The sequence below is a fragment of the Netta rufina genome, assembly GCF_964035555.1.
Source record: "Netta rufina genome assembly, chromosome: 11".
NCBI lineage: Eukaryota > Metazoa > Chordata > Aves > Anseriformes > Anatidae > Netta > Netta rufina.
In genome coordinates, this window is record NC_140134.1 from 4,152,389 (window position 1) to 4,175,700 (window position 23,312).

At 41.2% G+C, this 23,312-nt stretch overlaps 3 protein-coding genes across 7 annotated transcripts in view; 1 reads left to right on the forward strand and 2 right to left on the reverse strand.

The window, feature by feature from the left end:
• Nucleotides 1-6,640, reverse strand: part of CCPG1 (cell cycle progression 1) — a 20,567-nt gene extending 13,927 nt beyond the window's left edge. For 2 of the 4 annotated variants that reach the window (XM_084293422.1, XM_084293421.1), the window contains exons 1-3: nt 6,434-6,545; nt 3,960-4,031; nt 286-400 (exon numbers count right to left, since the gene is read on the reverse strand). In XM_084293422.1, coding sequence (XP_084149548.1) covers nt 286-400; nt 3,960-4,019 — 175 coding nt within the window. In that variant the 5' untranslated portion in view covers nt 4,020-4,031; nt 6,434-6,545. Of the gene's footprint in view, nt 1-285; nt 401-3,959; nt 4,032-6,433 lie in introns of all 4 variants that reach the window. The other 2 variants (XM_084293423.1, XM_084293420.1) reach the window with 2 other exon arrangements.
• A 49-nt stretch (nt 6,641-6,689) lies between these two features.
• Nucleotides 6,690-7,615, forward strand: PIERCE2 (piercer of microtubule wall 2). 2 transcript variants are annotated; one of them, XM_084293425.1, is made up of 2 exons: nt 6,690-6,729; nt 7,215-7,615. In XM_084293425.1, the coding sequence occupies exon 2, from the start codon at nt 7,224-7,226 to the stop codon at nt 7,578-7,580; it is 357 nt and encodes a 118-aa protein (XP_084149551.1). In that variant the 5' UTR covers nt 6,690-6,729; nt 7,215-7,223; the 3' UTR covers nt 7,581-7,615. The 2 variants fall into 2 exon arrangements, with proteins under 2 accessions (XP_084149551.1, XP_084149550.1); XM_084293424.1 differs by lacking the exon at nt 6,690-6,729 and adding an exon at nt 6,832-6,952.
• A 4,457-nt stretch (nt 7,616-12,072) lies between these two features.
• DNAAF4 (dynein axonemal assembly factor 4) lies at nt 12,073-19,702 on the reverse strand. The gene is made up of 9 exons (XM_084293362.1): nt 19,577-19,702; nt 19,171-19,318; nt 18,372-18,505; nt 16,830-17,070; nt 15,962-16,107; nt 15,287-15,396; nt 14,793-14,946; nt 13,815-13,920; nt 12,073-12,341 (listed from the first exon to the last, which is right to left on the reverse strand). Exons 1-9 carry the CDS (start codon nt 19,697-19,699, stop codon nt 12,232-12,234), a joined length of 1,272 nt encoding a protein of 423 aa, XP_084149488.1. The 5' UTR covers nt 19,700-19,702; the 3' UTR covers nt 12,073-12,231.
• Nucleotides 19,703-23,312: the final 3,610 nt, after the last annotated feature.

Consider the following 23,312-nt stretch of genomic DNA (forward strand, 5'->3'; position numbering starts at 1 on the left):
ATAGTACTACTATAAATTATCTGATAAAATAAACTAGGGCATATTATTCCATAACATTTAAAACAGTAACAAAATGAAAGACACTCTACTGCTTACACATATTTTAAGAAAAATATCTTAGAAAGTTGATTATTAAACAACACAGTGGTAACATACATAACACTGATAAAGCGAGTATTTTGACAGAGGCCTACAAAGTACTCTACTAAAAATAATAATTTTGTGTCAATGCTACAACAAATACTTGCATTTGTTTATAAGACTGTTTCCCTTTTAGTATCTTACCTTGCAAATCAATTGGTTGCTCTTCTTCTTGCAAAGTAACATATTCTTCTGAAATGAATTCGTGGTTATCATTTGTGCTTCCATTTTCTGAAGTCACCGTCTCTATGTCAGAACCCTGGAGTTGAAGAGTTTGAAATAAGCGTTACTGACCAAAACCCCATTAACTGTAGACTAACAAGAAAGGGTTACCAGGAAAACAGAACATTAATAATAAAAACAAGAGAAGAAAAACCACCGTTAAAACTGATTTTAAGCAAAATAAATCAGAAGAAACACTAAGTAACGACCATGATCGAAAAAGGGCCATGGAATACAATTCTAGAGGAAAAAAGTAATCTAGGTATCAATTAATAACTAAACCAAGTATTTTTAATGGATAACTACTTCCTATTAGCTTTATTAGACCCATTTATTATATATAATGTATAAAAACAGAGTAAGTTGCTAATTAAGCTTTGAACAGGGGAACTAATTTTTGCACACACGTCCATGAGTTGTATGTAAATGAACACACACACAAAGAAAGGGGCCTTTCTGAGTACCAACACGAACTCTGATAAGCACTACTACAGGGAAAAGCACGTATGGCCTACTCCATCTCAATTCTTACCAGCAAACGCAAATGTCTGTTTTACTAGCACGTCTCTGACACCACGAAAATAAACGTTTATACCGTCTCTAAATTGTATTGCTGTCCTTAATCCAGAAAGGAGACTCAGTTATCAGTCAGCTGCCAGAGCAGAACAGGAACTGAAGATAAACACCACCACTCAGAGACTGCAGCAATGTGACTTGACAACCCTGAGTATTCAATCTTCGTATCACAATTTTTGCTTATAGTAATTAGTGGAACTCAAGTAAGACTATTAGAAAACCATAAGCACACAAAATCCAATTGAAAAATACTAAGTCACTGTGATCCATAAATAACTTGTACTGTTTTTGTAAACAGAGCTAGTTATTTTTGCAACAGCAGGTATGAAATTACAGTAGTAGTAATGCTACCAGGTCAGTTTCCCTAAATGCCTGATTTCATGGCTTAAGCAAACATGTTTTTGTTTATGTTGGTATGCTTTTGTTTTTAAGAAGAGGCTGTACTTCAGGAAGATTTGATACCTCAAGAAGAGTTGCATCATAATACAAAGCTAGCTTTGTTTTAAAAAGGCTTCACAAATTAAATTCTTGAGTAATTTGGCAAATAGCCTGGATTTTTTCTTTTGACAACAGAAGTATCACATCTTTTACCCCAAATGACTGCAAATTTCATTTTCAGTAGCTCTGTAAAATAACCATCCCAAGTATGAAAAGAGAGCATGTAATTAATTCATTGCTGAGTAATCCAGCTGTTGTAGCCAACTTCTAAACCCTTTTACTTTTATTAGAAATCCTCGAAGTCCAGAAGTCTACGCACTTCTGTATCCTGATCCTGAGGACTGGAGCGAGTGGGTTTTCTGTTTTTCTTTTAGTGACAGGATTCCTAACCTGTCATCCAACCCAAAACAAAGAAGTTGATCATTCTTATCTTTTGCCATTATTTCCTATTTTCCTCCAAGGAATGTGATATTTCAGGTACTTGAATTTGTTTTAGCACAGGCAACGCTGTGTAACATCTTTGTCAGTGACACAGCCAGTGAAATTGGGTGCATCCTCGACACATTTGCTGATGACACCAAGCTGTGTGGTGCAGTCAACACGCAAGAGGGAAGGGATGCATCCAGAGGGACCTGGGCAGGCTCACGAGGTTCAACAGGGCCAAGTGCAAGGTCCTGCACAGGGGCCAGGGCAATCCCAAGCACAACCACAGGCTGGATGGATAATGGATTGGAAGCAGCCCTGAGGAGAAGGACCTGGGGGCGTTTGTTGATGAGAAGCTCGACATTAACTGGCAACGTGTACTTACAGCCCAGAAAGCCCGTCCTGTCCTGGACTGCATCAAAAGCAGTGCGAGGGAGGTGACTCTTCCCCCTCTGCCCTGCCCTCGTGAGACCCCACCTGGAGTGCTGTGTTCAGCTCCGGGGCCCCAGCACAAGAAGGATACAGACCTGTCAGACTATAAGGACTAACAGGACAAGTCCAGAGGAGGGCCACAGAGACGATCAAAGGGCTGAAGCGTGTCTCCTACAAAGAGGGGCTGAGCAACTTGGGGTTGTTCAGCCCAGACAGAAAGCTCCAGAGAGACCTTATAGCAGCCTTCCAGTACCTAACACAACTAGCCATACAAAAATCTCATACAGCTCCACACATTAATTGAATAGGTTTTAAAAGACAAGTATTTTGCACCAAGAACCACTTTTTGCCTTGCAGACACGGTGTTAGCTCTTTCCATCCGCTGCCTCACGATCTGTCATCACAACTTCCTTACTCAGTAATTTGATTGCTTTTGTGTATGGCCTCATGGAAGGCCCCTCTTCAGTGAGGGGTTTGCCTAATGGAAGAAAACATCCTCTCAGTTGCTGAAACTAGCTCAATCCTGCGCTGTCACACAAATTCCTCCTCCACACAGGGCCAACATCCAGGTTATTTCTGCATATTTTATGCCTTGCTACCTCCTGCCTCAACAACAGGGCCAACAGCACAGATGGAAGGAGAGCTGCCCTGCCCTCCCGTCACCTGCACCTCCCAACAAAGCTAATTAAGAGCTGGTATTCCCTTACTCATTGTAGCTTCCCTCACATTCCACTTGAAGCAAGAAAGTCCAGAAAAGCTTCAGCATCTGGGGTATGGAATACGTAATTACGCACCTCTGTAACACGGCCCTTTCCAGGGAATTTCCAACCAGTCCTCTGGACACTGTTGACTCCTGGGGACCCCAGATCCTCTCAATTTTCCACACCCTTCCTTCTCAACACAAACCTGCATACCACTCTCAAGAAAGTACTTAAAAGCCTGCAATTAAGGCCCAAAAGGCCTAAATGCATCTTTCTCCAAACTAGCTAAGCATTCTGCAAGCAGAGTGAGGCAATACAGCAGATGTGTGACAGCACACCCAGCGTGTCTTTATGCCACTCCCCAAACTCCTGACATACCTTTTCAGAGGCTCAACTCAAAGATGGAGAAGCTCCATCAGGAAGAAAAGTAATTGGTTATATGCAACTAGGAATAGGACAGTGGCTATAGCATGCTTGCAAGCCTTGAAAACTCCTCCTACTAACACTCTAGTCACTGAGCACATGCTTGTGACCATTTTTTCCACAAGATGGAATCTAGGGACAGAGAGCTGTTCCTAAACAGCAGCTGCCGAAGCCAGGATGAGAGAGCTTAGTGGCAGAAAAGACTTGGAGAAGTCACTGGATCACTGCCTTCTGCATTACATACTTCACCTGCCCATGATCTGGGGGGAGGACACACAGATGGACAGTTAATAGACACATTGACAACAACAGACAATTTACACAAAGTCCAGGCTTTCAATCAAGATGGAACAGAGGAAAAGCTCACTAAAGTTCTAGTTCAAAGTAAGACTTCAATAATTATGCTTTTAAATAACAATTAAAAAGTATAACAGCTAAAATAAAGCATACACATTTTGATACAGCAGTTTTCTACTTTATTATTTATAAAACTTTTTCCTATATCCTCTGTTGATAAGTAAGGTCTACAAAAAAACAGCAACAATTTTTTACTCCATGGGCAGCCTTATATTGACAGAACTCAATTAATTTGAGATCGGGTACCTCATGATTGATGACAGTCCAGCCACAGGACGAATCACTGTCACTGGAATTTTCAGACATTTTCAAAGCACACTGCAAAGAAACGTAGATTCTTTTAACATGCAAGGTATGTAATTTCAGTGCTCGCTTGACAAGTAAGAAAAAAAAGAAGAACCAAAATCATGTCATCACACAACATTACACATTAAGTCACACGTTATTTTGAAATTGAGGAAAAAGAAGAAAAAATATGATGTAGACCAAAAATATATTATTTTGCACATATCCCTATCATCATTTATGCTTGAAGCAAATGCAACTTCTCTTGCTACGTACCTATTTCAGCCAGCCAAAAAGCTCTTAGACTAGCTAAAACACATGGTAAACTAGCCAGTAAATCAATTATTAAGTTTAAAATTTGCTTGAAGCATCATTGCTTAAAGACACGTTTCAGTAGGTGAAGTCATTTTTGAATTGTTACAGGCGTAGGATCTATAATTTACTCAAGAAAAACAGCTTTTCTTGGATGAGGTACTAATTTAGGATCTTTTGAAACTAGTTTTCTTCAACTTCTGGGCAAAATAATGCTTCTGTTATCTCTTTTCAAGTACTCCTAAACATTTTACTTTCTACAACACTACTGGATGACTTTACTAATTATTTTCAGGACAACTTTCTGGCAGCAGCTCTCTGCCTGTTTATTCTCCTGGATGAGGAATACAGAGTACCCATTATTGTTACACGCTTAGATTACTTTTCAAAGTTCTTTAAAAGATTTCAAAAAGAAATGTAATGCACTTCTTGTTCTTTAAAATACTTTTTCAAAGTTAAACTGTTAAATAAAATTGATTATAGTTATATCATTGGGGGAAAAAAAAAACTTCTTAAAAACAGTACAGGCAGCTTATTGCTTCTGTGTTACATAATGCATCCAGAGTAATGAAATCACAAAGCAGATCCCGGTTCAATAAGGCTTCTGTATTCCAGAGAATTCTGACAACTTGATCCATCTGCCTTATTTCTCACACATAAAAACTTCTGGTAAGACCACAAAGCAAACATATCAGTTAACAACCAACGGAGTTATCAGACTTCCAGAGAAACTGAATTTCCATTCTGAAGCCCTAATTTGAATACAGTTGTCATTGTCCCTTTCCCTTCCCTCATCTGCACTTCTCTTAGAGTGTCAGCTAGGCGATGTCAGGCTTTACTTACTTATTTATTAAAACCATACCAGCTCCTTTCATAGACAAAAAAAAATGTATGTATCTGTTGACACAACTGCGTTTATAATCTGAAAAGGGCACACTTGGAAGAGCAGAGTCAGTGCTGGACACAGGCATGTCTGTCTTCCTCTAGCCAACTCAGCACTTCACCCCGGGCCCTGGCGAAGTCCACCCAAATGCCATCATGAGCTCCCTCTCCATCCAGATCAGACCGGCAGGTAACGGAGCACTGCATAAAACCAGTTCCTCTGAACACACAGCTGCAGCCTCAGGTTCCCATGTAGCCATTCAGCACCTGTCTTCCCCCCCTAAACCACAGCTTCAAGACACAGCCACGTGCTCTCTGTATAATCCAAAAATATTCAAAACAAACACGGGGACAAGCAGCCAAATAATCATTACTTTGTACTGCTTGCTGCCTTCAGTAAATGCCCTTGAGTTACTTACTGTGCTTAACCAAAATGCTGTACTAATGTTGCACGGTTAACTGCATACAGGTGATCGGTCTCCAAGAAGTTTTAAAAGCAAGAAAAGAATGGAATAAAAAAGGTAACAACTTCAAAATCACGGAGTTGATCGGTATGGCTACAGTATTTATCAGAATGGTGACAGACAACACGATGCAAGACTGAAAGGCAGCTCTAGGGTCGCTATATTCCTACAAGCATAAAGCAAAGCATTTTATTGCTTATAATTATTTACATCCAAAAGATCAAAACAGGCTAAAAAGCTTGAACAGAAGAATAATTAGGCGCACTGCTGCTAAAATTTAATCAGCACCTGAACAGCTTAGTTCTGTAAGAGATGAATAAAACCTTGTAGTCACAACTAAACCCGAGCTCAAACGCTGTTTGTGCGCTGAAGGGCCTGGCAGCTGCCCTGCGCCCCACGGCTGGTCCTGCTCCCCAGCCTGCGATCTGTCACCAAACGACAACGAGCCACTAACAGCCAGGAGGCGTTTCTCCTCCAAGCCCACAGACGCTGAGCACTCTTAGCTCTACCCTCCTGGAATCAGGTATTAAAAATAAACGAGGCAGCAGCTCCGTGCAGCACACACACACACACAGCGCCCGCACAGCTACCGGCTGACAAAACAACATCCCCCCCCCCGGCACCGCGTCCTGTTCACCCCCGCACCTGCGGGGCCAGCCCCAGCCCCAGCCCCAGCCCCAGCCCCAGCCCCAGCCCCAGCCCCAGCCCCAGCCCCGCCGAGGGACGGCCCGGGGGCAGCCGAGGGCCCTCAGAGCTCGCTGCGGCCCCGCCGCCTACCTGAGCGCGGCCCGCCCGGGCCGGCCGCACCGCCGGTGACGCCGCCACAAAACAACAACGACCCGCCCGGGCCGGCGCCTGCGCGCGGCGGCGGCGCCCCGGGGCACGCCGGGGAGCGTAGTCCGCGCCCCGCCGAGGCCCCGCCGCCCGGCCGCCCCGCGAACTACAGCACCCGAAGCGCCCCGCGGCCGGCCGCCGGCCCCGCCCCCAGCCGGCGCCCCCCGGGCTGCCGTTGCTATGGCAACGCGGCGGCGCCGCCGAGCTCGGGCTCCAGGCCGCGGAGCCCCCGGCGGGCGGTGCGGGGAGGGCCGGGGCCGGGGCCGGGCCCCGAGGGGCGCGGGGAGCGGGCTGGCAACGAGCAGAGGGAAAAGAAGGGGCGGGCGTGGGGCCGTGCCCCCAGGGAAGGCGGCGTGGGGAGGGGGGGTGGGCGCTGCTGCAGCCCCCACCCTTCCGTACGGTATCAACGGGAAACCCCAAAGCCAAACAGAGCCGGGTCTGCGCGGCAGCTGATTAGCAAGGGTAATAAAAATAGCTGCTGTTGCTCAAGATTAGCACCGGCACAGAAAGTGATGCAAATGCAGGCGGTGTTACTGCACGCTCTGCGGCAGCCCCGTTATCGCTAAATAAGGTCACGCTCCAGCAGCCTGACGCTCCTCGCCCTGGGCTGTGCGTGTGCTTCAGGGCATGCCTTGAGCAACATCTGCTCTGCCCACAAACATGTAACAAATCTGAAATGCTGCGCCCTGTTACTTGAAAGGCTGAGTTGAATCTATTTCTTCAGCAGGGAAAGATGACAACTTCTGCTGAGAAGCTGCCCTTGGGTCCCAACACTGGGAAAAAGCAATCTTCTCGTCTGCCTGGCTGCGCAAATCCTGGCAATCCTGTGTTTTCCTGCATGCTGGACCCCAGAACGCTGATGACCAGTAGCTCTTCTAGAAAGCCTCAGGTTTTACTGTTTAAAACAACTTCAAGTGAATATGGTGCTATACCGCCTACTTCACAGATGTTGCCTTGTACTTACCATCCAGCAGATCAAACATTTACAAAACACTTACTCACCTGTGGGTCATCTCAAGATGGTTATTTGAATACTGCAATTGACAGAAGTCGGGTATATGACTACCCCAATTTGCAGCATACTCTGTAAAAATGGCTCTCAATTTTCTCAGACTTAGCCTAGACACCGAGCTTTAAGAAAAGAAATCTGACTGTTAGTGACAGTTATTCCCAGAATGACTGAAATGTTTGATATATCTTGGTTTTGCTGGGTTGAACAAGATGCATCAAAAAGGATGTAGCACATTTGATGATACACTTCTCTGAATCAGACCTAAACCTGTAAAAATAAAGCTTTTGAAACTGGGATCATAAATGTGTTACTCAAGCGTGTAAAAACAGTTAAGTGCAAGAGTCATTTCACTTGAAGGTTTATGTTTTAATTACAAGTATTTTCTGCTTTTAAAACTTAAGGTCAGTCTCCACATTCCTGCACCTCAGGACACTAATATCAACATAACAAATATGACTTAGATACGGTATATGTATCACCAGCTCAGGTGTTGAAATCATCAAGTTTAACATCCATTTGCTCCCAGTGTAATTAAATGAGACAAGGTGGTGTTACTCATACCACCAAAGACACCTGCTTCACTAATTTTCCTCTAGAGAGGGCACTGTGTCTATTTCACAGCAGTAGAAAATGTGCCTGTCTACCTCAGAAAGAGCCTTTAGTAATTGTAACAAATCACTGCAATACAAATATCTTATGAAGATGTACATAAATTGTTCTAACAGACTCCAAAACCATAACAGAGAATTAGGGACTTGCAATTTGTAGTCATTCAGGTTGGATCCCAGGAAGCCGCTATTAGAAAAACGAAGAATATTAAAAAGGACTTTGCATCTCTGGAGAGGATGTTGAGGGGATTGGGGGTGCGGGTAGTGTTCTCCTCTGTCCTCCCACTGGGTGACTGGGATGCAGGTAGAAGGAGCAGAACAGGACAGGTAAATGATTGGCTGAGGGGGTGCTGTCTGGACCAGGAATTTGGGTATTTTGATCTTGGGCCGTCCTTTGAGAGGCCGGGTACGTGGGCTACGGACAGACACCAACTGAGCAAGTGGGGCACAAGTGTGTTGGGGAGCAAGCTCTCTGGGCTGATTACCAGGGCTTTAAACTAGGTTCAATGGGGGAAGGGAGGGGAGCTAAAGGTGACAGAGATGGGCTGGGGGAAGTTGTCACTGCTGTCACTGTTGAAGACAGGGAAAAACTTCTGAGCTCTCCCATAGGATTGTCTGAGGGCTCCTCAGAGAAGGTAGCGTTCCCGATTCCCCATCCAATATCTTCTTCTTGCATCCCCCAGGGGTAACTGCTCCTGCTACTTCCCTAAAGTGCCTGTACACAGATGCACAGAGCATGAGAAATAAACAGGATGAGCTCAATATCTGTGTTCGGTCACGGGGCCACGATCTCATTGCGATCACTGAGACGTGGTGGGACAGCTCGCATGACTGGAATGCTGTCATTGAGGGCTCTGTCCTCTTTAGGAAAGACAGGCTGGGGAAGCGAGGGCGTGGGGTTGCCCTTCATGTGAGGGAGCAATTAGAGTGTACCCAGCTCCAGCTGGGGGAGGGTGAAGGACAAGTGGAGAGCTTGTGGGTAAGAATTAAGGGGTGGGCTGGTATGGGGGACACGGTGGTGGGGGTCTACTACAGGTCTCCAGATCAGGAGGAGGAAGTTGACAAGGCCTTCTACCAGCAGCTGCTAGTAGCCTCACGATCACGAGTGCTGGTCCTCATGGGGGACTTCAATTACCCAGACATCTGCTGGGTAAGCAACTCGGCCAGGCACGAGCAGTCCAAACGGTTCCTACAATGCGTTGAGGACAATTTGCTGACACAGGTGGTGGAGGAGCCGACGAGGCGTGGGGTGCTCCTGGACCTTGTTCTTACCAACAGGGATGGCCTTGTTAGGGATGTGAAGGTCGGGGGCAGCTTGGGATGCAGCGACCATGAGATGGTGGAGTTCCACATGGAACTAGGCAAAGGAAGTAAGGCTAAAAGCAGGATTGCTACCCTGGACTTCCAAAGAGGCAACTTCAACCTCTTCAGGGACCTGCTTGGGAGTATCTCATGGGATAGGCTAGAAGGCAAGGGTGGTTGTGAGAGCTGGGCTACATTTAAGCAGCACTTCTTCCACGCCCAGGGTCGGTGCATCCCGAGGAATAGGAAATCGGGGAAGGGGGGCAGGAAACCCGCATGGATGAGTAAGGAGCTCATCAATAAGATCAAAAGGAAGAGGAAGGTCTATGAAATGTGGAAAAAGGGCCTGTCCTCTTGGGAGGAGTATAGATGTGTTGTCAGGGCCTGCAGGGATGCGACGAGGAAGGCTAAAGCCCACCTAGAGATGAGGCTTGCGAAAGATATAAAGGATAATAAAGAAGGGTTTTTTCAAGTATGTAAACAGCAAGAGGAAGACTAGGGATAATGTGGGTCCCCTACCGAACGAGGGCGGTGTCCTGGTCACAGGAGACACTGAGAAGGCAGAGATACTGAATGCTTTCTTTGCTTCAGTCTTTTCTTCAAGGACACTCCCCCGGGACTCCTCGCCCCTGGCAATAGGACTAAATAGGTCTGGGAAATGGAGGGCTCCCCCCTGGTGGAAGTGGGAGTGGTTCAGGAGCGTCTGAGTGGGCTCAATGCACACAAATCCATGGGTCCCAATGGGATGCATCTGCGTGTGGTAAGGGAGCTGGCAGATGTGATCACCGAACCGCTCTCTATCATCTTTGAAAGGTCCTGGAGGACGGGTGAGGTGCCTGAAGACTGGAGGATAGCCAGTGTCACTCCAGTCTTCAACAATGGCAAGAAGGAGGATCTGTGAAACTACAGGCCAGTCAGTCTCACCTCTGTCCCTGGAAAGGTGTTGGAAAGCTTGTTCTGGATGCCGTCTCCAAGCAATTGGAAGAGAAGAAGATTATGAGGAGTAGTCAGCATGGATTCACCAAGGGGAAATCATGCTCAACCAACCTCGTTGCCTTCTATGATGGCATCACCAGCTGGGTAGATGGGGGGAGAGCTGTGGATGGCATCTACCTTGACTTTAGCAAGGCTTTTGATACTGTCTCCCATGACATCCTACTAGCAAAGCTGAGAAAGCGTGGGATAGAGGAGTCGACAGCAAGGTGGGTTGAGAACTGGCTGACTGGCCAAGCTTAGAGGGTGGTGATCGGAGGAGCAGAGTCTGTCTGGAGACCTGTGACTAGCGGTGTTCCCCAGGGGTCGGTGCTGGGTCCGGTCTTGTTCAACATCTTCATCTATGACCTTGATGAGGGAACAGTGTCTGCCCTCAGCAAGTACACCAATGACACAAAGGTGGGAGGAGTGGCTGACACGCCAGAAGGCTGTGCTGCCATTCAGCGAGACCTGGACCAGCTGGAGAGATGGGCAGGAAAAAACCAAATGAGATTTAATAAGAGCAAGCGTAGAGTCCTGCACCTGGGAAGGAACAACCACATGTATCAGTACAGGCTGGAGGATGACCTGCTGGAGATGAGCTCTGAGGAGAAGGACCTGGTGGACGACAGGTTGACCATGAGCCAGCACTGTGCCCTTGTGGCCAAGAGGGCCAATGGGATCCTGGCATGCATTAAAAGGAACATGGCCAGCAGGTCAAGGGAGGTGATCCTCCCCCTCTACTCTGCCCTGGTCAGGCCTCACCTGGAGTACTGTGTCCAGTTCTGGGCTCTCCAGTACAAGAAAGACAGGGATCTCCTGGAAAGAGTCCAGCGGAGGGCCACAAAGATGATACGGGGCCTGGAGCATCTTCCCCACGAGGAAAGGCTGAGAGACCTGGGTCTGTTCAGCCTGGAGAAGACTGAGAGGGGATCTCCTCAGTGTATATAAACATCTGAGGGGTGGGGGATAGAAGGATGTAGCCAACCTCTTCTCAGTGGTTTGTGGGGATAGGACAAGGGGCAATGGCTGCAAGTTAGAGCACAGGAAGTTCCACACTGACATGCGAAAGAACTTCACAGTGAGGGTGACGGAGCATTGGAACAGGCTGCCCAAGGAGGTTGTGGAGTCTCCTTCTCCGGAGATATTCAAGGCCTGTCTGGACGCCTACCTGGGCAGCCTGCTCTGAGGAACCTGCTTTGGCAGGGGGGTTGGACCCGATGATCTTTTGAGGTCCCTTCCAACCCCTACAGTTCTGTGATTCTGTGACTCTCTTCCTTAGCCTCCCCTGCTTCCTCTCAGTAATTATATGAAAGACAGTAGCCATATTTTGGCAAGTAGAGCATTACGATCAACCGAGCCACTAAAGTTCCTGCACTGCCCTCCTTTCATCTGCCATAAATGGAGTATCCACCTCCTCCCATTGCAATGCAGTAGGTATCTGTGGAAAGACAGCACAGCAACTACCCCAAACATTTCCGACTGAGCTCAACACTTCTCTCAAGGCTCTCGGCCAAACAACTGGAAGAAACACCTGCCATCGAGTACAAAATGTATGTTTTATTATTCAGCCTAACCAATACAACACAGAAAGCAAAAACATGACAACTCTGTATCAAAAGGATATACAGTATATCTAATTGTATTTGTTATAGTACCATACCTGCAAAAAATATTAATTCATGTATCTGATCTTCTATAAATTCTGTCGGTGCTCTAAGTGAAAAAAAATGTCTAGTTAACAACACATGAAAGAGAACGTGAACTAAGACTCCTTCTGATGCCCTCAAAGGTACCTCTCTCAAAAAGTTCCTGTTTAATTTTGATTTTTTTTTTTTTTTTTTTTTTTATGAATTTTGCATCGTTCCTTGAATTACGTGTCGAATCTTCTCTGCATCTTTTTCTATAGTTTTATTTTTAGGATCAATCTTGAGAGCTGCTTCATAATCCTGGAGACCTAATATGGACACATTTATAAGAATGTCAGTCATTAACGCAAGAGTGTTTTCCTCTTTAGCAACTAACTGGAAGTAACTGTTCCCAGTCACCTGCGTGAGGTATTGCTCTTGAATTTTGCTGTTGAGAAAGATAGATCAGAACGACAATAGGATTTACTTTTGTCAGTAAATCAAATTTATATCTTGCTTATATTATTTTTAAAAACATTTTAGTGGAAACATCACTAGTATATATTTTCAGATACCAAAATATGGAAAGAGAGACACTCATTCATTCACACGTGCATATACACACATCAACTATCTGCTTTCTTTCGTGTAAAAACTTTTTGTAGTGTAGAGCTCCTACCTGCAGACAGTCTTGCAGTTGTTGAAAACATGCCATTCAGTTAATAAATAGACAAATGAGCACTTTAGTCCAATCTACATCAGAATCAGTCTAAATTAAAAAATAAGCATACCGGATAGAGGAATTACAGAGGAGGGGAGTGTTCAAAAGTGTTCTGCAGAAGACAGAAAAACTGAATGACAGAACGAATGCGCATGAAAACAAGAAAAAAAATGCATTAACTGTGAATAAGATAGCTCAAAAAAAAAAAATAAGCAGAGGAATGAATTAAATAAATTACATAAATCCTCAGTTATCTTTTTTTTTAATAAGGTTTCCAAGTGCAAATAAAATTGAAAGGAAACAACAAAGAGATTCCTGGGCAGAAAAAGATAAGAACTGGGAAAAGCTCTACATTGACATTTTGAATATTCTTTAGTTTTTATTATAATCTTTCACTTGTAACTTTGCCTTACAAAACCAACCTGAGAGGGACACGTACTGTCACAAAGATCACACATACCTGATGAAACGACTTGCTGGTCAACACAGATATGTCACTACACAGTTCACGAGCAAATGTTTCAGAAATATTTCAGGTTATTTTAAGTCAGTATATTCTATAGTTGCTAATACTATAAACTCAAAACCAATAAAACATTGCTTCACACGCAAAAGAACTTGTGCAATCTAGTTACACATGAGTTTGCATCCCACATTTTAATGCCTTTCATTCTCTCTACAATAATACCTTCCATGGCCACCAAGTTACCACAGTCGAGTCAGCCATTATGCACAAAAAGAATGACTACCAGCAGACCAAAGGGAAGATACACAACTCACTAAAGCCTTTTCCTCAATGGAGAAGCTAATTTGTATCGCTTACATGAGGAGTAAAACCAATTTTCCTAAAACGTGTGAAAAAAAAGAGTAGAATTGCAATTAGCCAGTAGATTTTAAAAAATAAAATTAAGGTATAAAGGTTCCTAACAAAAAGAAAGATTGCACAGGCTTCCTTTAATATGTCTTTCCTAAAAAAAAATAAAAATAAAAAATAAAGACGTGCGGTCTCATTTTGCTGAACAGAATTACTTGCTTGTCAGTATTAATCCATGTTTGTGTGTTCATAAAATCAAAGTCTTACCTTCAGCATATAATTCCAGCTGACAAAAAGCTGTACCACGTCTCACATATGCTTTTACTCGAGCATTCTCATTATCAGGAACAGGTGGTGTCAGCAATTCTAGTGCCTTTACAAATGAAAATAGCAAAAATATTTAGAGGTAGATTTTCCATAATTTTCCATAATTCTGGTTTGTTTGTTTCCATTTACACACATACTCTTTTCACTTACTAAGTAACTATTCAAATGTAATTATATGGCTTGTCAATCTCATTGCTAAGATTCCTATCTGCTGTCTCACAGTTTGGTAAATACAGTGTCATTGCCATGGCTAAAAACTCATACATACTATGCTAAGTGTTTATTCAAACAACGTATTTTATTTTCATAAATGATATCGCCTATTATGCTACAAACAAACAAACAAACAAATCACATGTTGCAACACCAGTTACTCTGAAAAAAGGGGAGGGGGTGGCTTCAAGTCTCAAGACTTATTAGTTCAAAAGATAGTAGCTCTGGAATAACTTTCTCCAAATTTTGTCAGCTATCATTTGAGGTCACTCCCCTCTCATTGCACAAGAGAGGAAAAAAAAAAAAAAAAAAAAAAGAGGGAGAGTTGCTAATAGAGGTGATCCAGCCCTCCTTTAAAAATATCTGTATTGTTTTTAAAGTGTCTCCGTCCTCACTATCATCACCCTTTCTTTCTTCCCACCAAGCGAAGAACAACACAACATAATACAATGGGTATTTGTGTATATTCTGCACCTTTCCTGCTCAAAATTGTCTTTTTTTTTTTTTCCCCAAGTGCAGGTATTCCTTTAACATTTTACCAATAAAAAAATGTGTGCTGATCAATCAGCATCATCATATCAATTCTGAATTTAAAAATTTTGAATTGCACTAATAGTTATTTACAGATCTGCTTGAAACAGAAGCATCACAGTAATAATCACAATCATGTGTAAGAAAACAGTCTGAGAACTTATATATTTATACCTTAGAGGAATCTTCAATGGCTTTGTGTAAATTCCTCAGTTTAAGATGGCAAGCAGCACGATTCAGATACAGTAGTGGAAGCTTATTGTTTAGCCGGACTGCAAGGTTATATGCATTCACAGCTGCAAGATAGTTTCCTGTTGCAAACATTTTGCTAAGTATAAAACAAGTGAAATGTAATTTAATTAAGGTGATGCATCATGAAATAAATACCTACTTATTGTTAACCACAATTTTTTTTTTTAATAGAAATTTTAGCAGCTTGGTCAGTCGTAACTTCTGAGAACATAGGTGAAGTTCAGTCAAACTTAATGCTCAGAATATAGCATATCAACACACAACTTTGCAAAAAAGACACTGCCTAAAAGCAATGAAGATCAATAAAAGGTGAATGAACTCTTCTATGCATTCACATGACTGCTTTTTGAAGTGACGTATGTGATTGTGATTGCTTATTTCATTTTAAATAGACCTTCAAATGGAACCTAACTTACTTTCCTTTGTCCTTTAACCAGTCTGGATTCTTCTCCTCTTCTTTTAAGTCTTTCAGCTCAGACAAATCAGCACTTATTATTCGTCGAGCTTCTGCTTGTTTATGTAGCCACTTTTAATATATAATGAACAAGTATTATTTTTGAAGTAAAATTTAAGTTTTGCTTTTGTTTATTCACTCAGTCCTATCAAAAGAGTACTATTTGTCATGTATTTTGGACAGAGAGAAATAGTTAATAATGTAAGACGGAAAGTTTTTCCTATTTTCCCCAAATATTGCTATGTGATAAGTAAGGTTACTACATTACTAATACATATTCAATAAAGCTCTTTTAGACACTCTGTAAGCTTCTGTGAGTTTCTTTTTAAGAAGACAGAACTTAACATACGTTAAGTATAAAGAAATTTCAAATCTTGTACTACATGGAATTCAATTAATATTGCAAATTTAAAAACAAAAAAGAAATGAAACTTTATTTACCACAATCACATGTTTGGCGAAAATATATATCTTTAATATATATTTTATTTAAATTAAGATTTAAATAAGACAGTATTCTTTGGCCATTGAGAATACTGTACAGGTAACATTTTTGACAACTTCCAGAATAAACAGTAATAATTAACCGTCTTGGAAGATAACAGAAGCACCATACTAAAAAGAGAACAATCTCTACCTCCTCCTCTTCTGCTACACAAGATTCTCGTAGGGCTGTAGGAAAAACTCGTGACGTGAAGTTGATTTTAATTGTACCAGAAGATCGAGGAGCTGGTAGTTGCTCTTCCTTTAAGTTTTCTGAAAACATACTACAGGAACCACGACCTACAAAGAGAATTGGGGTACTGGAAATGAAAAATGAAGCAAAAGTGATTTTTTCCTGTTTTTCTACCAAATTCCTAATTTATTAATTCTGCATGTTAGCAATAAATCTCTAATAATAGCATAGCAAAAGTCTGGACTTGTTCTTTTGAAGAAAAGTTTCAAACAATGTTTATTCTTGCTGTATATCATGCAATCTGTTACTGACTACACTGTCATGAATGAATGTACATTCTGCTTACACCACCATCTCTGTCACTTACATGACTCTCTGTTGGGGCAAGTGAAGTGCAATACAAACAAAACAAGAATGAACAATTTTCTCTTGATCTACTTCACTATTGTCTCTCTGTAGGGCTAAGGCATGGGACAGACTGAAAGCAGACTGCCTACTTCTATGAAAACTAGTAGTTGGATACCTTAGTCGTAACATGAACTCCACTCTCAGAAACTTCGCAACACACTATTAGAAAGACTTCCTGTTCTACTTTCCTAAAGCCTACTGCAAAACTTGCCCGCTTATTTCCAAGGACTTAAATGAGAGCTAAAAAATCACATGGTATTGCTCAACAAATCACAAGAAAATAAAGACACAAAAATAACTGCAAAATAAAAGAATTAACTCAGTACAGTGGACACAAAGATAAATGATGAACTAAAAACATCCAGGAATAACGTTACATCCACACACTGAAGAATGATAAAACACATCCCAATAATACAACCTTTTGTAGGTTTGAGTCTGGTCTTCAAAGTTTCTTCACTAGGAATGCTAGTTTTGTTAATTTTTTCCTTTTTCTTCTCCTTTAGTTGCTCTACTTCTTTATGTAGTTGCCCTTCTTTTTGTACCTTCTTTTGATTCTCAACATCTTTCAGCTGATCTTTCCATAACTCCAACTCCTTAGTGACTTTCTGCTTCTCCTGTTCTTTCAGCTCTTCAATTCTTTTTCTTTCTGCTTCTTCTAGCTGTTTGAAATATAAAACTGAGATATGTAGCATCCAATAATAAGAGAACTGAGTAAAAGATACCGTTATTTTCCCAGTTTCATTTCCTAAGCGCATCTTCACCATTAGTATGATCTCAAAAGCAGAGTTATGAAAGACACTTAAAAATAGTTAGGAAAGATTTCTAATTAGCTTTTAAAACAAGTCACAAGCTTTAACTATTTTACTACCACTATGTAGGTGTATGGTCCCAAAACAGTCAAAAATAAAGTTTTATTTATATTTTGAAGAATACAATCCACGAATAAACCTTTGGTAGGTTTTCCTGTTATCTCCAGAGTTCAGTTTGGTTCACCACAGAGAAGTATGCTGTTGACATACCTTCTTTATTATGAAAAAATCGTTTTATTTTATTTTTTAAATCTACTTGGACTGTTTTATTATACTTGATGATAAAGCTCTTCCTGCCTCTGCTTCAATAATGCTAATGATTACTTTAGTAAGAGAGGTAGGAAGTGCCTTCTGATGAGGCCCTAATTACCAGCAATTCTAGAAGATGACGCTTCACTGTTCATTAACCAAACTTTTACTTCAATATCCTAGCTATATTTCAACTGTGGAATATACAGAAATGTGAACATATACCTTCATTTTAATGCATTATTTCTTCTGTCTACTTCTCTTTGGAATTATTACATACAGGGAATAGATATAGCCTTTCAGCTGAGAAAGTTATTAATTGCAAATTATTTTTTGTCGAAATTGCATATGCAATCTTAGAAGTTCATTGCATACCTTTAAAAGTTCATTTAAACACAAATGAAGTTACCAGAGTTTTTATATACATTTAAGGAAAAAAAGTGTCTTAGAATACACACAAAATGCAGAACAACAAAAATACCACATACAAAAAATAACAGCAGTGAACACCTGATATAGAACAACAATGAATAAATAAGTTTTTATATATCCACGTTTTTGTAAGCAACAAATGACCAAACACTTGTGCTGTTGCAGAGGCTACAGAAGATTAATATTTTGCTACATTATTATTGTCTCCTTTCAACTGATGAAAATCTGAATTCCTCACCAATATTTTTCATGATTAATATTAATGTAAAATGACAACTTCTTATATTTTTTCTATATCATTTTTATATGTGGTAGTAGATACGTTTTAAGTGCAAATTAAAAGTAAGATTCTCTACTGCTGTAATAAAAATTAGTACTTCTTACATTTTTAAGGTACGCTTAAAGCAGCTGCCCGATTCATTGGCAATTAATTATGTTTACATGTATGATAGAGATTTTTCCAAATTTACCTTCATTGTGGCCTCCAAAGCATATTTTTTATGTTCTCGTTTTGTAACTTTTTTTGCTTCTGTCTCCTCTTTTGCCTTTTCATGGGCTTTTAGAACAGCATTCTCTCTCAGATATTGCAGTTTCTCCTTACTAGCTTAAAACAAACAAAAATATTTCAGAAATATAGGCCCAAAGTTTTACTGTTACATACCACATTCATAAAAACAGAAATCCTCTTTCCACTTTATCTAAGAAAATGTAACTTCTCAAAATCCACAAAGCACACTTTATCAAGTCCATCTCTTAAAAAGAAAATCTAAGATTCGTTTAAACACTCAATATAAGTTTTATTTGAAACTTTGTTTTGTGCTCACTATAACGTTCTCATGTTCCTTCTTAAAAAAAAAAAAATAAAGTAGAAGAGCACAGACAATGAGCAACACAATTTAATTTAGCTTGAACTGTAAAGTAAGAGCACTTTTTTTTTTCTCTCCAAAACTGCCTTTTCTAGTAGTTTCTCTCTTTTCAGTACTTCAGCACTTCAACTCCAACAGTTGGTTTTGAAGGTCAGTGTGAAACTAGTAAAACCACAAAGAGTACCTGCAATTTCTTACGAAGGAGCTAGAGGTAATTCAGAATAATTACATCCCCAACTGACACCGTAGTTTTCAGTGCCAGATCAGAGTTCATAGGCTTTCTGAAAATTACTGATACACACAAAAAGCCATGAAGGTAAAGGTAATATTTTTCTAGACTAAATAATATAGCTGGAAGAGCAGTAAAGCTAGTATTCTGGCACCTTATTTTTCATAAGCTTACCATTCTCTAGAGTTAGGGATTCCCACATGCCCACTTCCTTTTTATACAAAGTGAAGAAAACAATTCCATTTCCAATCTTCGCTGTGCTGTTTGTGTCATCAATAGGAGCGTATAAGATGGCTTCAAATAAGAAGGGAGGAACGCTTACCTATAGAAACATAATTAATGAGCATGTACTAATACTTAAATTTGTAATGAATTACCATACAGCCAAAATACTCAGTGCAAGCATACAGCAAACCTCAGGAAACACATGCTACCGACAAGGCTGATTTGCCGAGTGTGCCATACCAAGATTTTAGCTCCTATTAGAGCAAATAAGAGATGGAAACAGTTTGTTTTCCAGTAGACCTCCACTTCGTGATTATGTGGATGGCATGCACAGCTGCGTCTAGGGAAGCCCCACCTTGAGGTAGCGCTCGGTGCAGAAGATGTTGGCGGCGGTGACCCGCACGCCGGGCACGGGCAGCGAGAGGAAGACGGCGGAGCCGCTCTGCCGCCAGCTGTGCTCCCGCAGCCACACCGGCATGGCGCCCGCAGCGCCCGTTGCTAGGAAGGAGCAGGAGGGGGAGGGGGCGGAGCGCTGCCGGGGCTCTGAGGGAGCGCTTCCGCCTCCCCCTCACCGCCCGCGGGGGCCGCAGGCAGGCGCCCCGCAGCCTCAGCCAATGGCACGCCGGGGGGAGCGGGGCGCGGCGCACGCTGGGAGTTGTGGTCCCCGGGGCCAGCAGGGCTCCCGTCACCCCCTCCATGCCCCCTGCCCGCGGGGCCGTGAGGCACCAAGTTTAAAAGCAGGCGCGCCTGGTAAGGTTGCTGACGTGTCACAGCGAAGATTCAGTTCTCATATTTTATTAGCCGTATTCCAAAGGAGCGAGCAAATAGTAGCAGTTAGGATTAAGATCTAACTGTAGTTCTTCATCAGTACAACATACGGATAGGTATCAAAGGTTTAAAGACTCTTTCCGAGGAAGAAAGCCACAATAACCAATATGATCGATATGATCTGACCAATATGGACAGTCTCCAGCTCCCTTCACCCAGACCAGTATCATCTGGGTCTGGCTTCAGACCTGGTATCATCAACAGGAATCGGAATCAAATTCCGCATTCCCAGAGTATTCAAAAGTATCTGAGGAAAAAGATTTAATCGGAAGTCAAAATACTTCAGGAATTTTTTGGCACATGTAACCTTCAAAAAAAAAACAAAAAACTTCACTCACTGTTTTAAAATTATAGTATTGAAACATTGGATAGAACGATTATAATGTAACAGCAATTCCAAATCCCCTACCGCTCCAGAACGCAGCTGTGGTGATCCCCAACACATTCATCAGTTTTGTAGAGTCCACTCACGAATATGTCTTACACTTGTGGAGTGCTGGCCTTCTGCTTTGGTCATCCACGTGTTGTTTTTAGTTTAATCACAGAGAATATACTGAAATGAAGCAGCTTATTATTTATTCCTGCCAGCAGTAAGACATTACACACACACAATTTACAATATAGGCCACAGGTACATTTACCAGTATTTGATCTTCTTAAATTACACAAAATAGCTTCAGTACATTAAAAAAAAAAAAAAAAAAACACTCCAATCCCCCTTCCCCATGTTGTATTGATATGCATCTACAAAACCAGCACCTGTGTCAGAGACGTTCCACATTGCTAGCTTGCTTGGACAAATGACTGAGCTCTTGCTGTGACATTTGCAAAATAAACTAGAAGAGAGGTCCATTCAGGATCTTTCTTCTGCTGTTACTACTTTATCAGTCAAAAGTGCAAGAAGCTTTGTAGTGAGAGAAAGGAAGAGATTAAACATTCCCTGGAAAAACTTTAAATTCCTATTTCCTGTGTTCTGAAGGATGGAGACTTCTATTCCCATCAAATCTTACTAATATTGCTCTGGAGCTTCTAGTTCCTAATATATTCATATCTTCCAGGAGGTTATTTTATTCTTAATGGCTTTGGAGGCTTAAAAAAGTATCTTTGTAGTACTCTGCATTTCCTTACCTAATTTGTTTAATAATCCCCCCCTCCCCCCAAAATTCTTCCCCATTTTATTAATTGGAATAAATAATTATTTGCATAATATCTTCCCAAAAGCAAAAAATAAATAAATAAATATCAAATCTATTCAGGCAAATGATGACTAAGCCTTCCTTCAAGAAATAATAGGATTCATGGTGCAAGACCTTTTCTAATCTGCTTTGAAGTTAATTCAGATTAATGCCTCTAGAGAACAGCAGACTTCTCTAATAGAGGCAGAAGCTGCCTTTTTTGATCTTACAGTTTCTTGCAGGATTATGCCCAATCCAAATGTGTTCTCACAGGCAAAACATTTCAAGAGTTAACTTACACATTACATCATCTTCGTAAATCGGAAGGCAATTTCCCCAGACACACACACACAAAAAAAATCTTTATTTTAAAAGAAACTGAAACCAGACAACAGAAAGCAACACAGTTACATGCAGTGCTGGACAAAAATCTACCATACACATTTTCCAAGAACACTTGATTCAGATTTTTATAATTGTTCTTCTAAATGGGTCAAGTACCACATCATTATTAAAAAAATAATGTCAACAACCTTAATTAGTTCATATTTTGCACTGCTTGGATGGCAGTAGATAGGTAACTTGCTTTTTTTTTTAAACTCGTTTTTTGAAAAAAAATCTCTCTCTGAAAGGAAAATATGGACAAAAAAGTCCAAGTCAGAAGGCCCTAAAGAACACAGCATCTGCTCTAGAGGCCATATACAAAGGCTTGGAGGATACACTGTCTTTCAAGTAAAAATCCCTCAATTACTACACATTTCAGACAAAAAAAATAAGAAAAGAACAAATACATTAAGAGTTTGCCCTCCTCAAGTTACATGGAAATTCAGATTTAGACCATCCTTTAGCAGATGATGAGTCTCCAGGTATAAAGGCAACACCTCTCATGCCTCCAACCCGGACCTGTTTTCAATACAGCAATTCCTGAAATACAGTGAGCATACCTCTGAGGAAAAAGGTTGGGCTGGATCAAAAATTATTCTGAGATACACAGTTTGATCGTGAAAAGGATAATTCATCCTGTACAGTAAACAATACAAAAACAGGTGCTCCATATGGTCTTGGTGTAAGTTCCCTGGTTCAGAAATGGCTAAGGGCAACATTGAATACTTTAAGCTATAGGCAGCACCTCTAAGGGGCTGAACACCATTCAGAATTTATCATCTCAGAAGTGATGACACACAACACTAGGGCACTAAAGAGACCCTTTATTTCCATATAAAGCAACAAGAAATCAGAGGCATTCCATACAAAGAAGTGAATGTGCATAACTCAGTACGTAGTGTAGGACAGTTATATTGCCTTGAAAGTTCTGCTAAGTACACTTAATTTTCCAATTTTAAGGAAGAGTCTATTCTAATATAGAAAGCTTCAGACAAAACTTAAGTCATTGCAGAATAACTTCGAAGTACATCCAGTTCTACATCTTCCTGCATATATCTAATCACATCCAATAGATTAAAAAAAATAAATCATGTTTTGTAATCCAAGTAAAGAGCGTCAGAATAGGATTTTCACACCCATGAGCTTACCACCTACATGTTCACCCATTTGTCAGTGGATACCGTCAAGGAATTCATGCTAATAGTTACAGCAACAGGAGGACAACGCACGTAAGTGCAGCATGTTGTGAAATGTCGCCTGTTTTAATTATCATGAACTGCTACCATCTATCATACCTCATTCTATGCAAGATACCAGGCCAGCTACCAATCCATAAACAATAATGTATCACATACTTCATAGAGTAGCTTAAAACACATCATGATATGAAATAATTTGTATTACATAGTAATTTAATCCCTTGCCACAGGGTTAATGTTGGACAAAGTCTGGAAACTTTTTTCCAATTTGAATTACATACATTAACTTTGCCACACACCACAGCACTAATGCATGTATTACTTTAGACATGCTCTAATTTAAAATTGAAACAAAAAAGTTGTTGCAAAAATACATGTCACCAATGTGGAACACATTCAAGATTGTATAAAAGTACTGAACTGATATTCCTAAAACAGGTATATTTAAGCAGTACATAAGGAAAGATTAGTTTTAATATGAAACAGTCATTTAAGTCACATACAA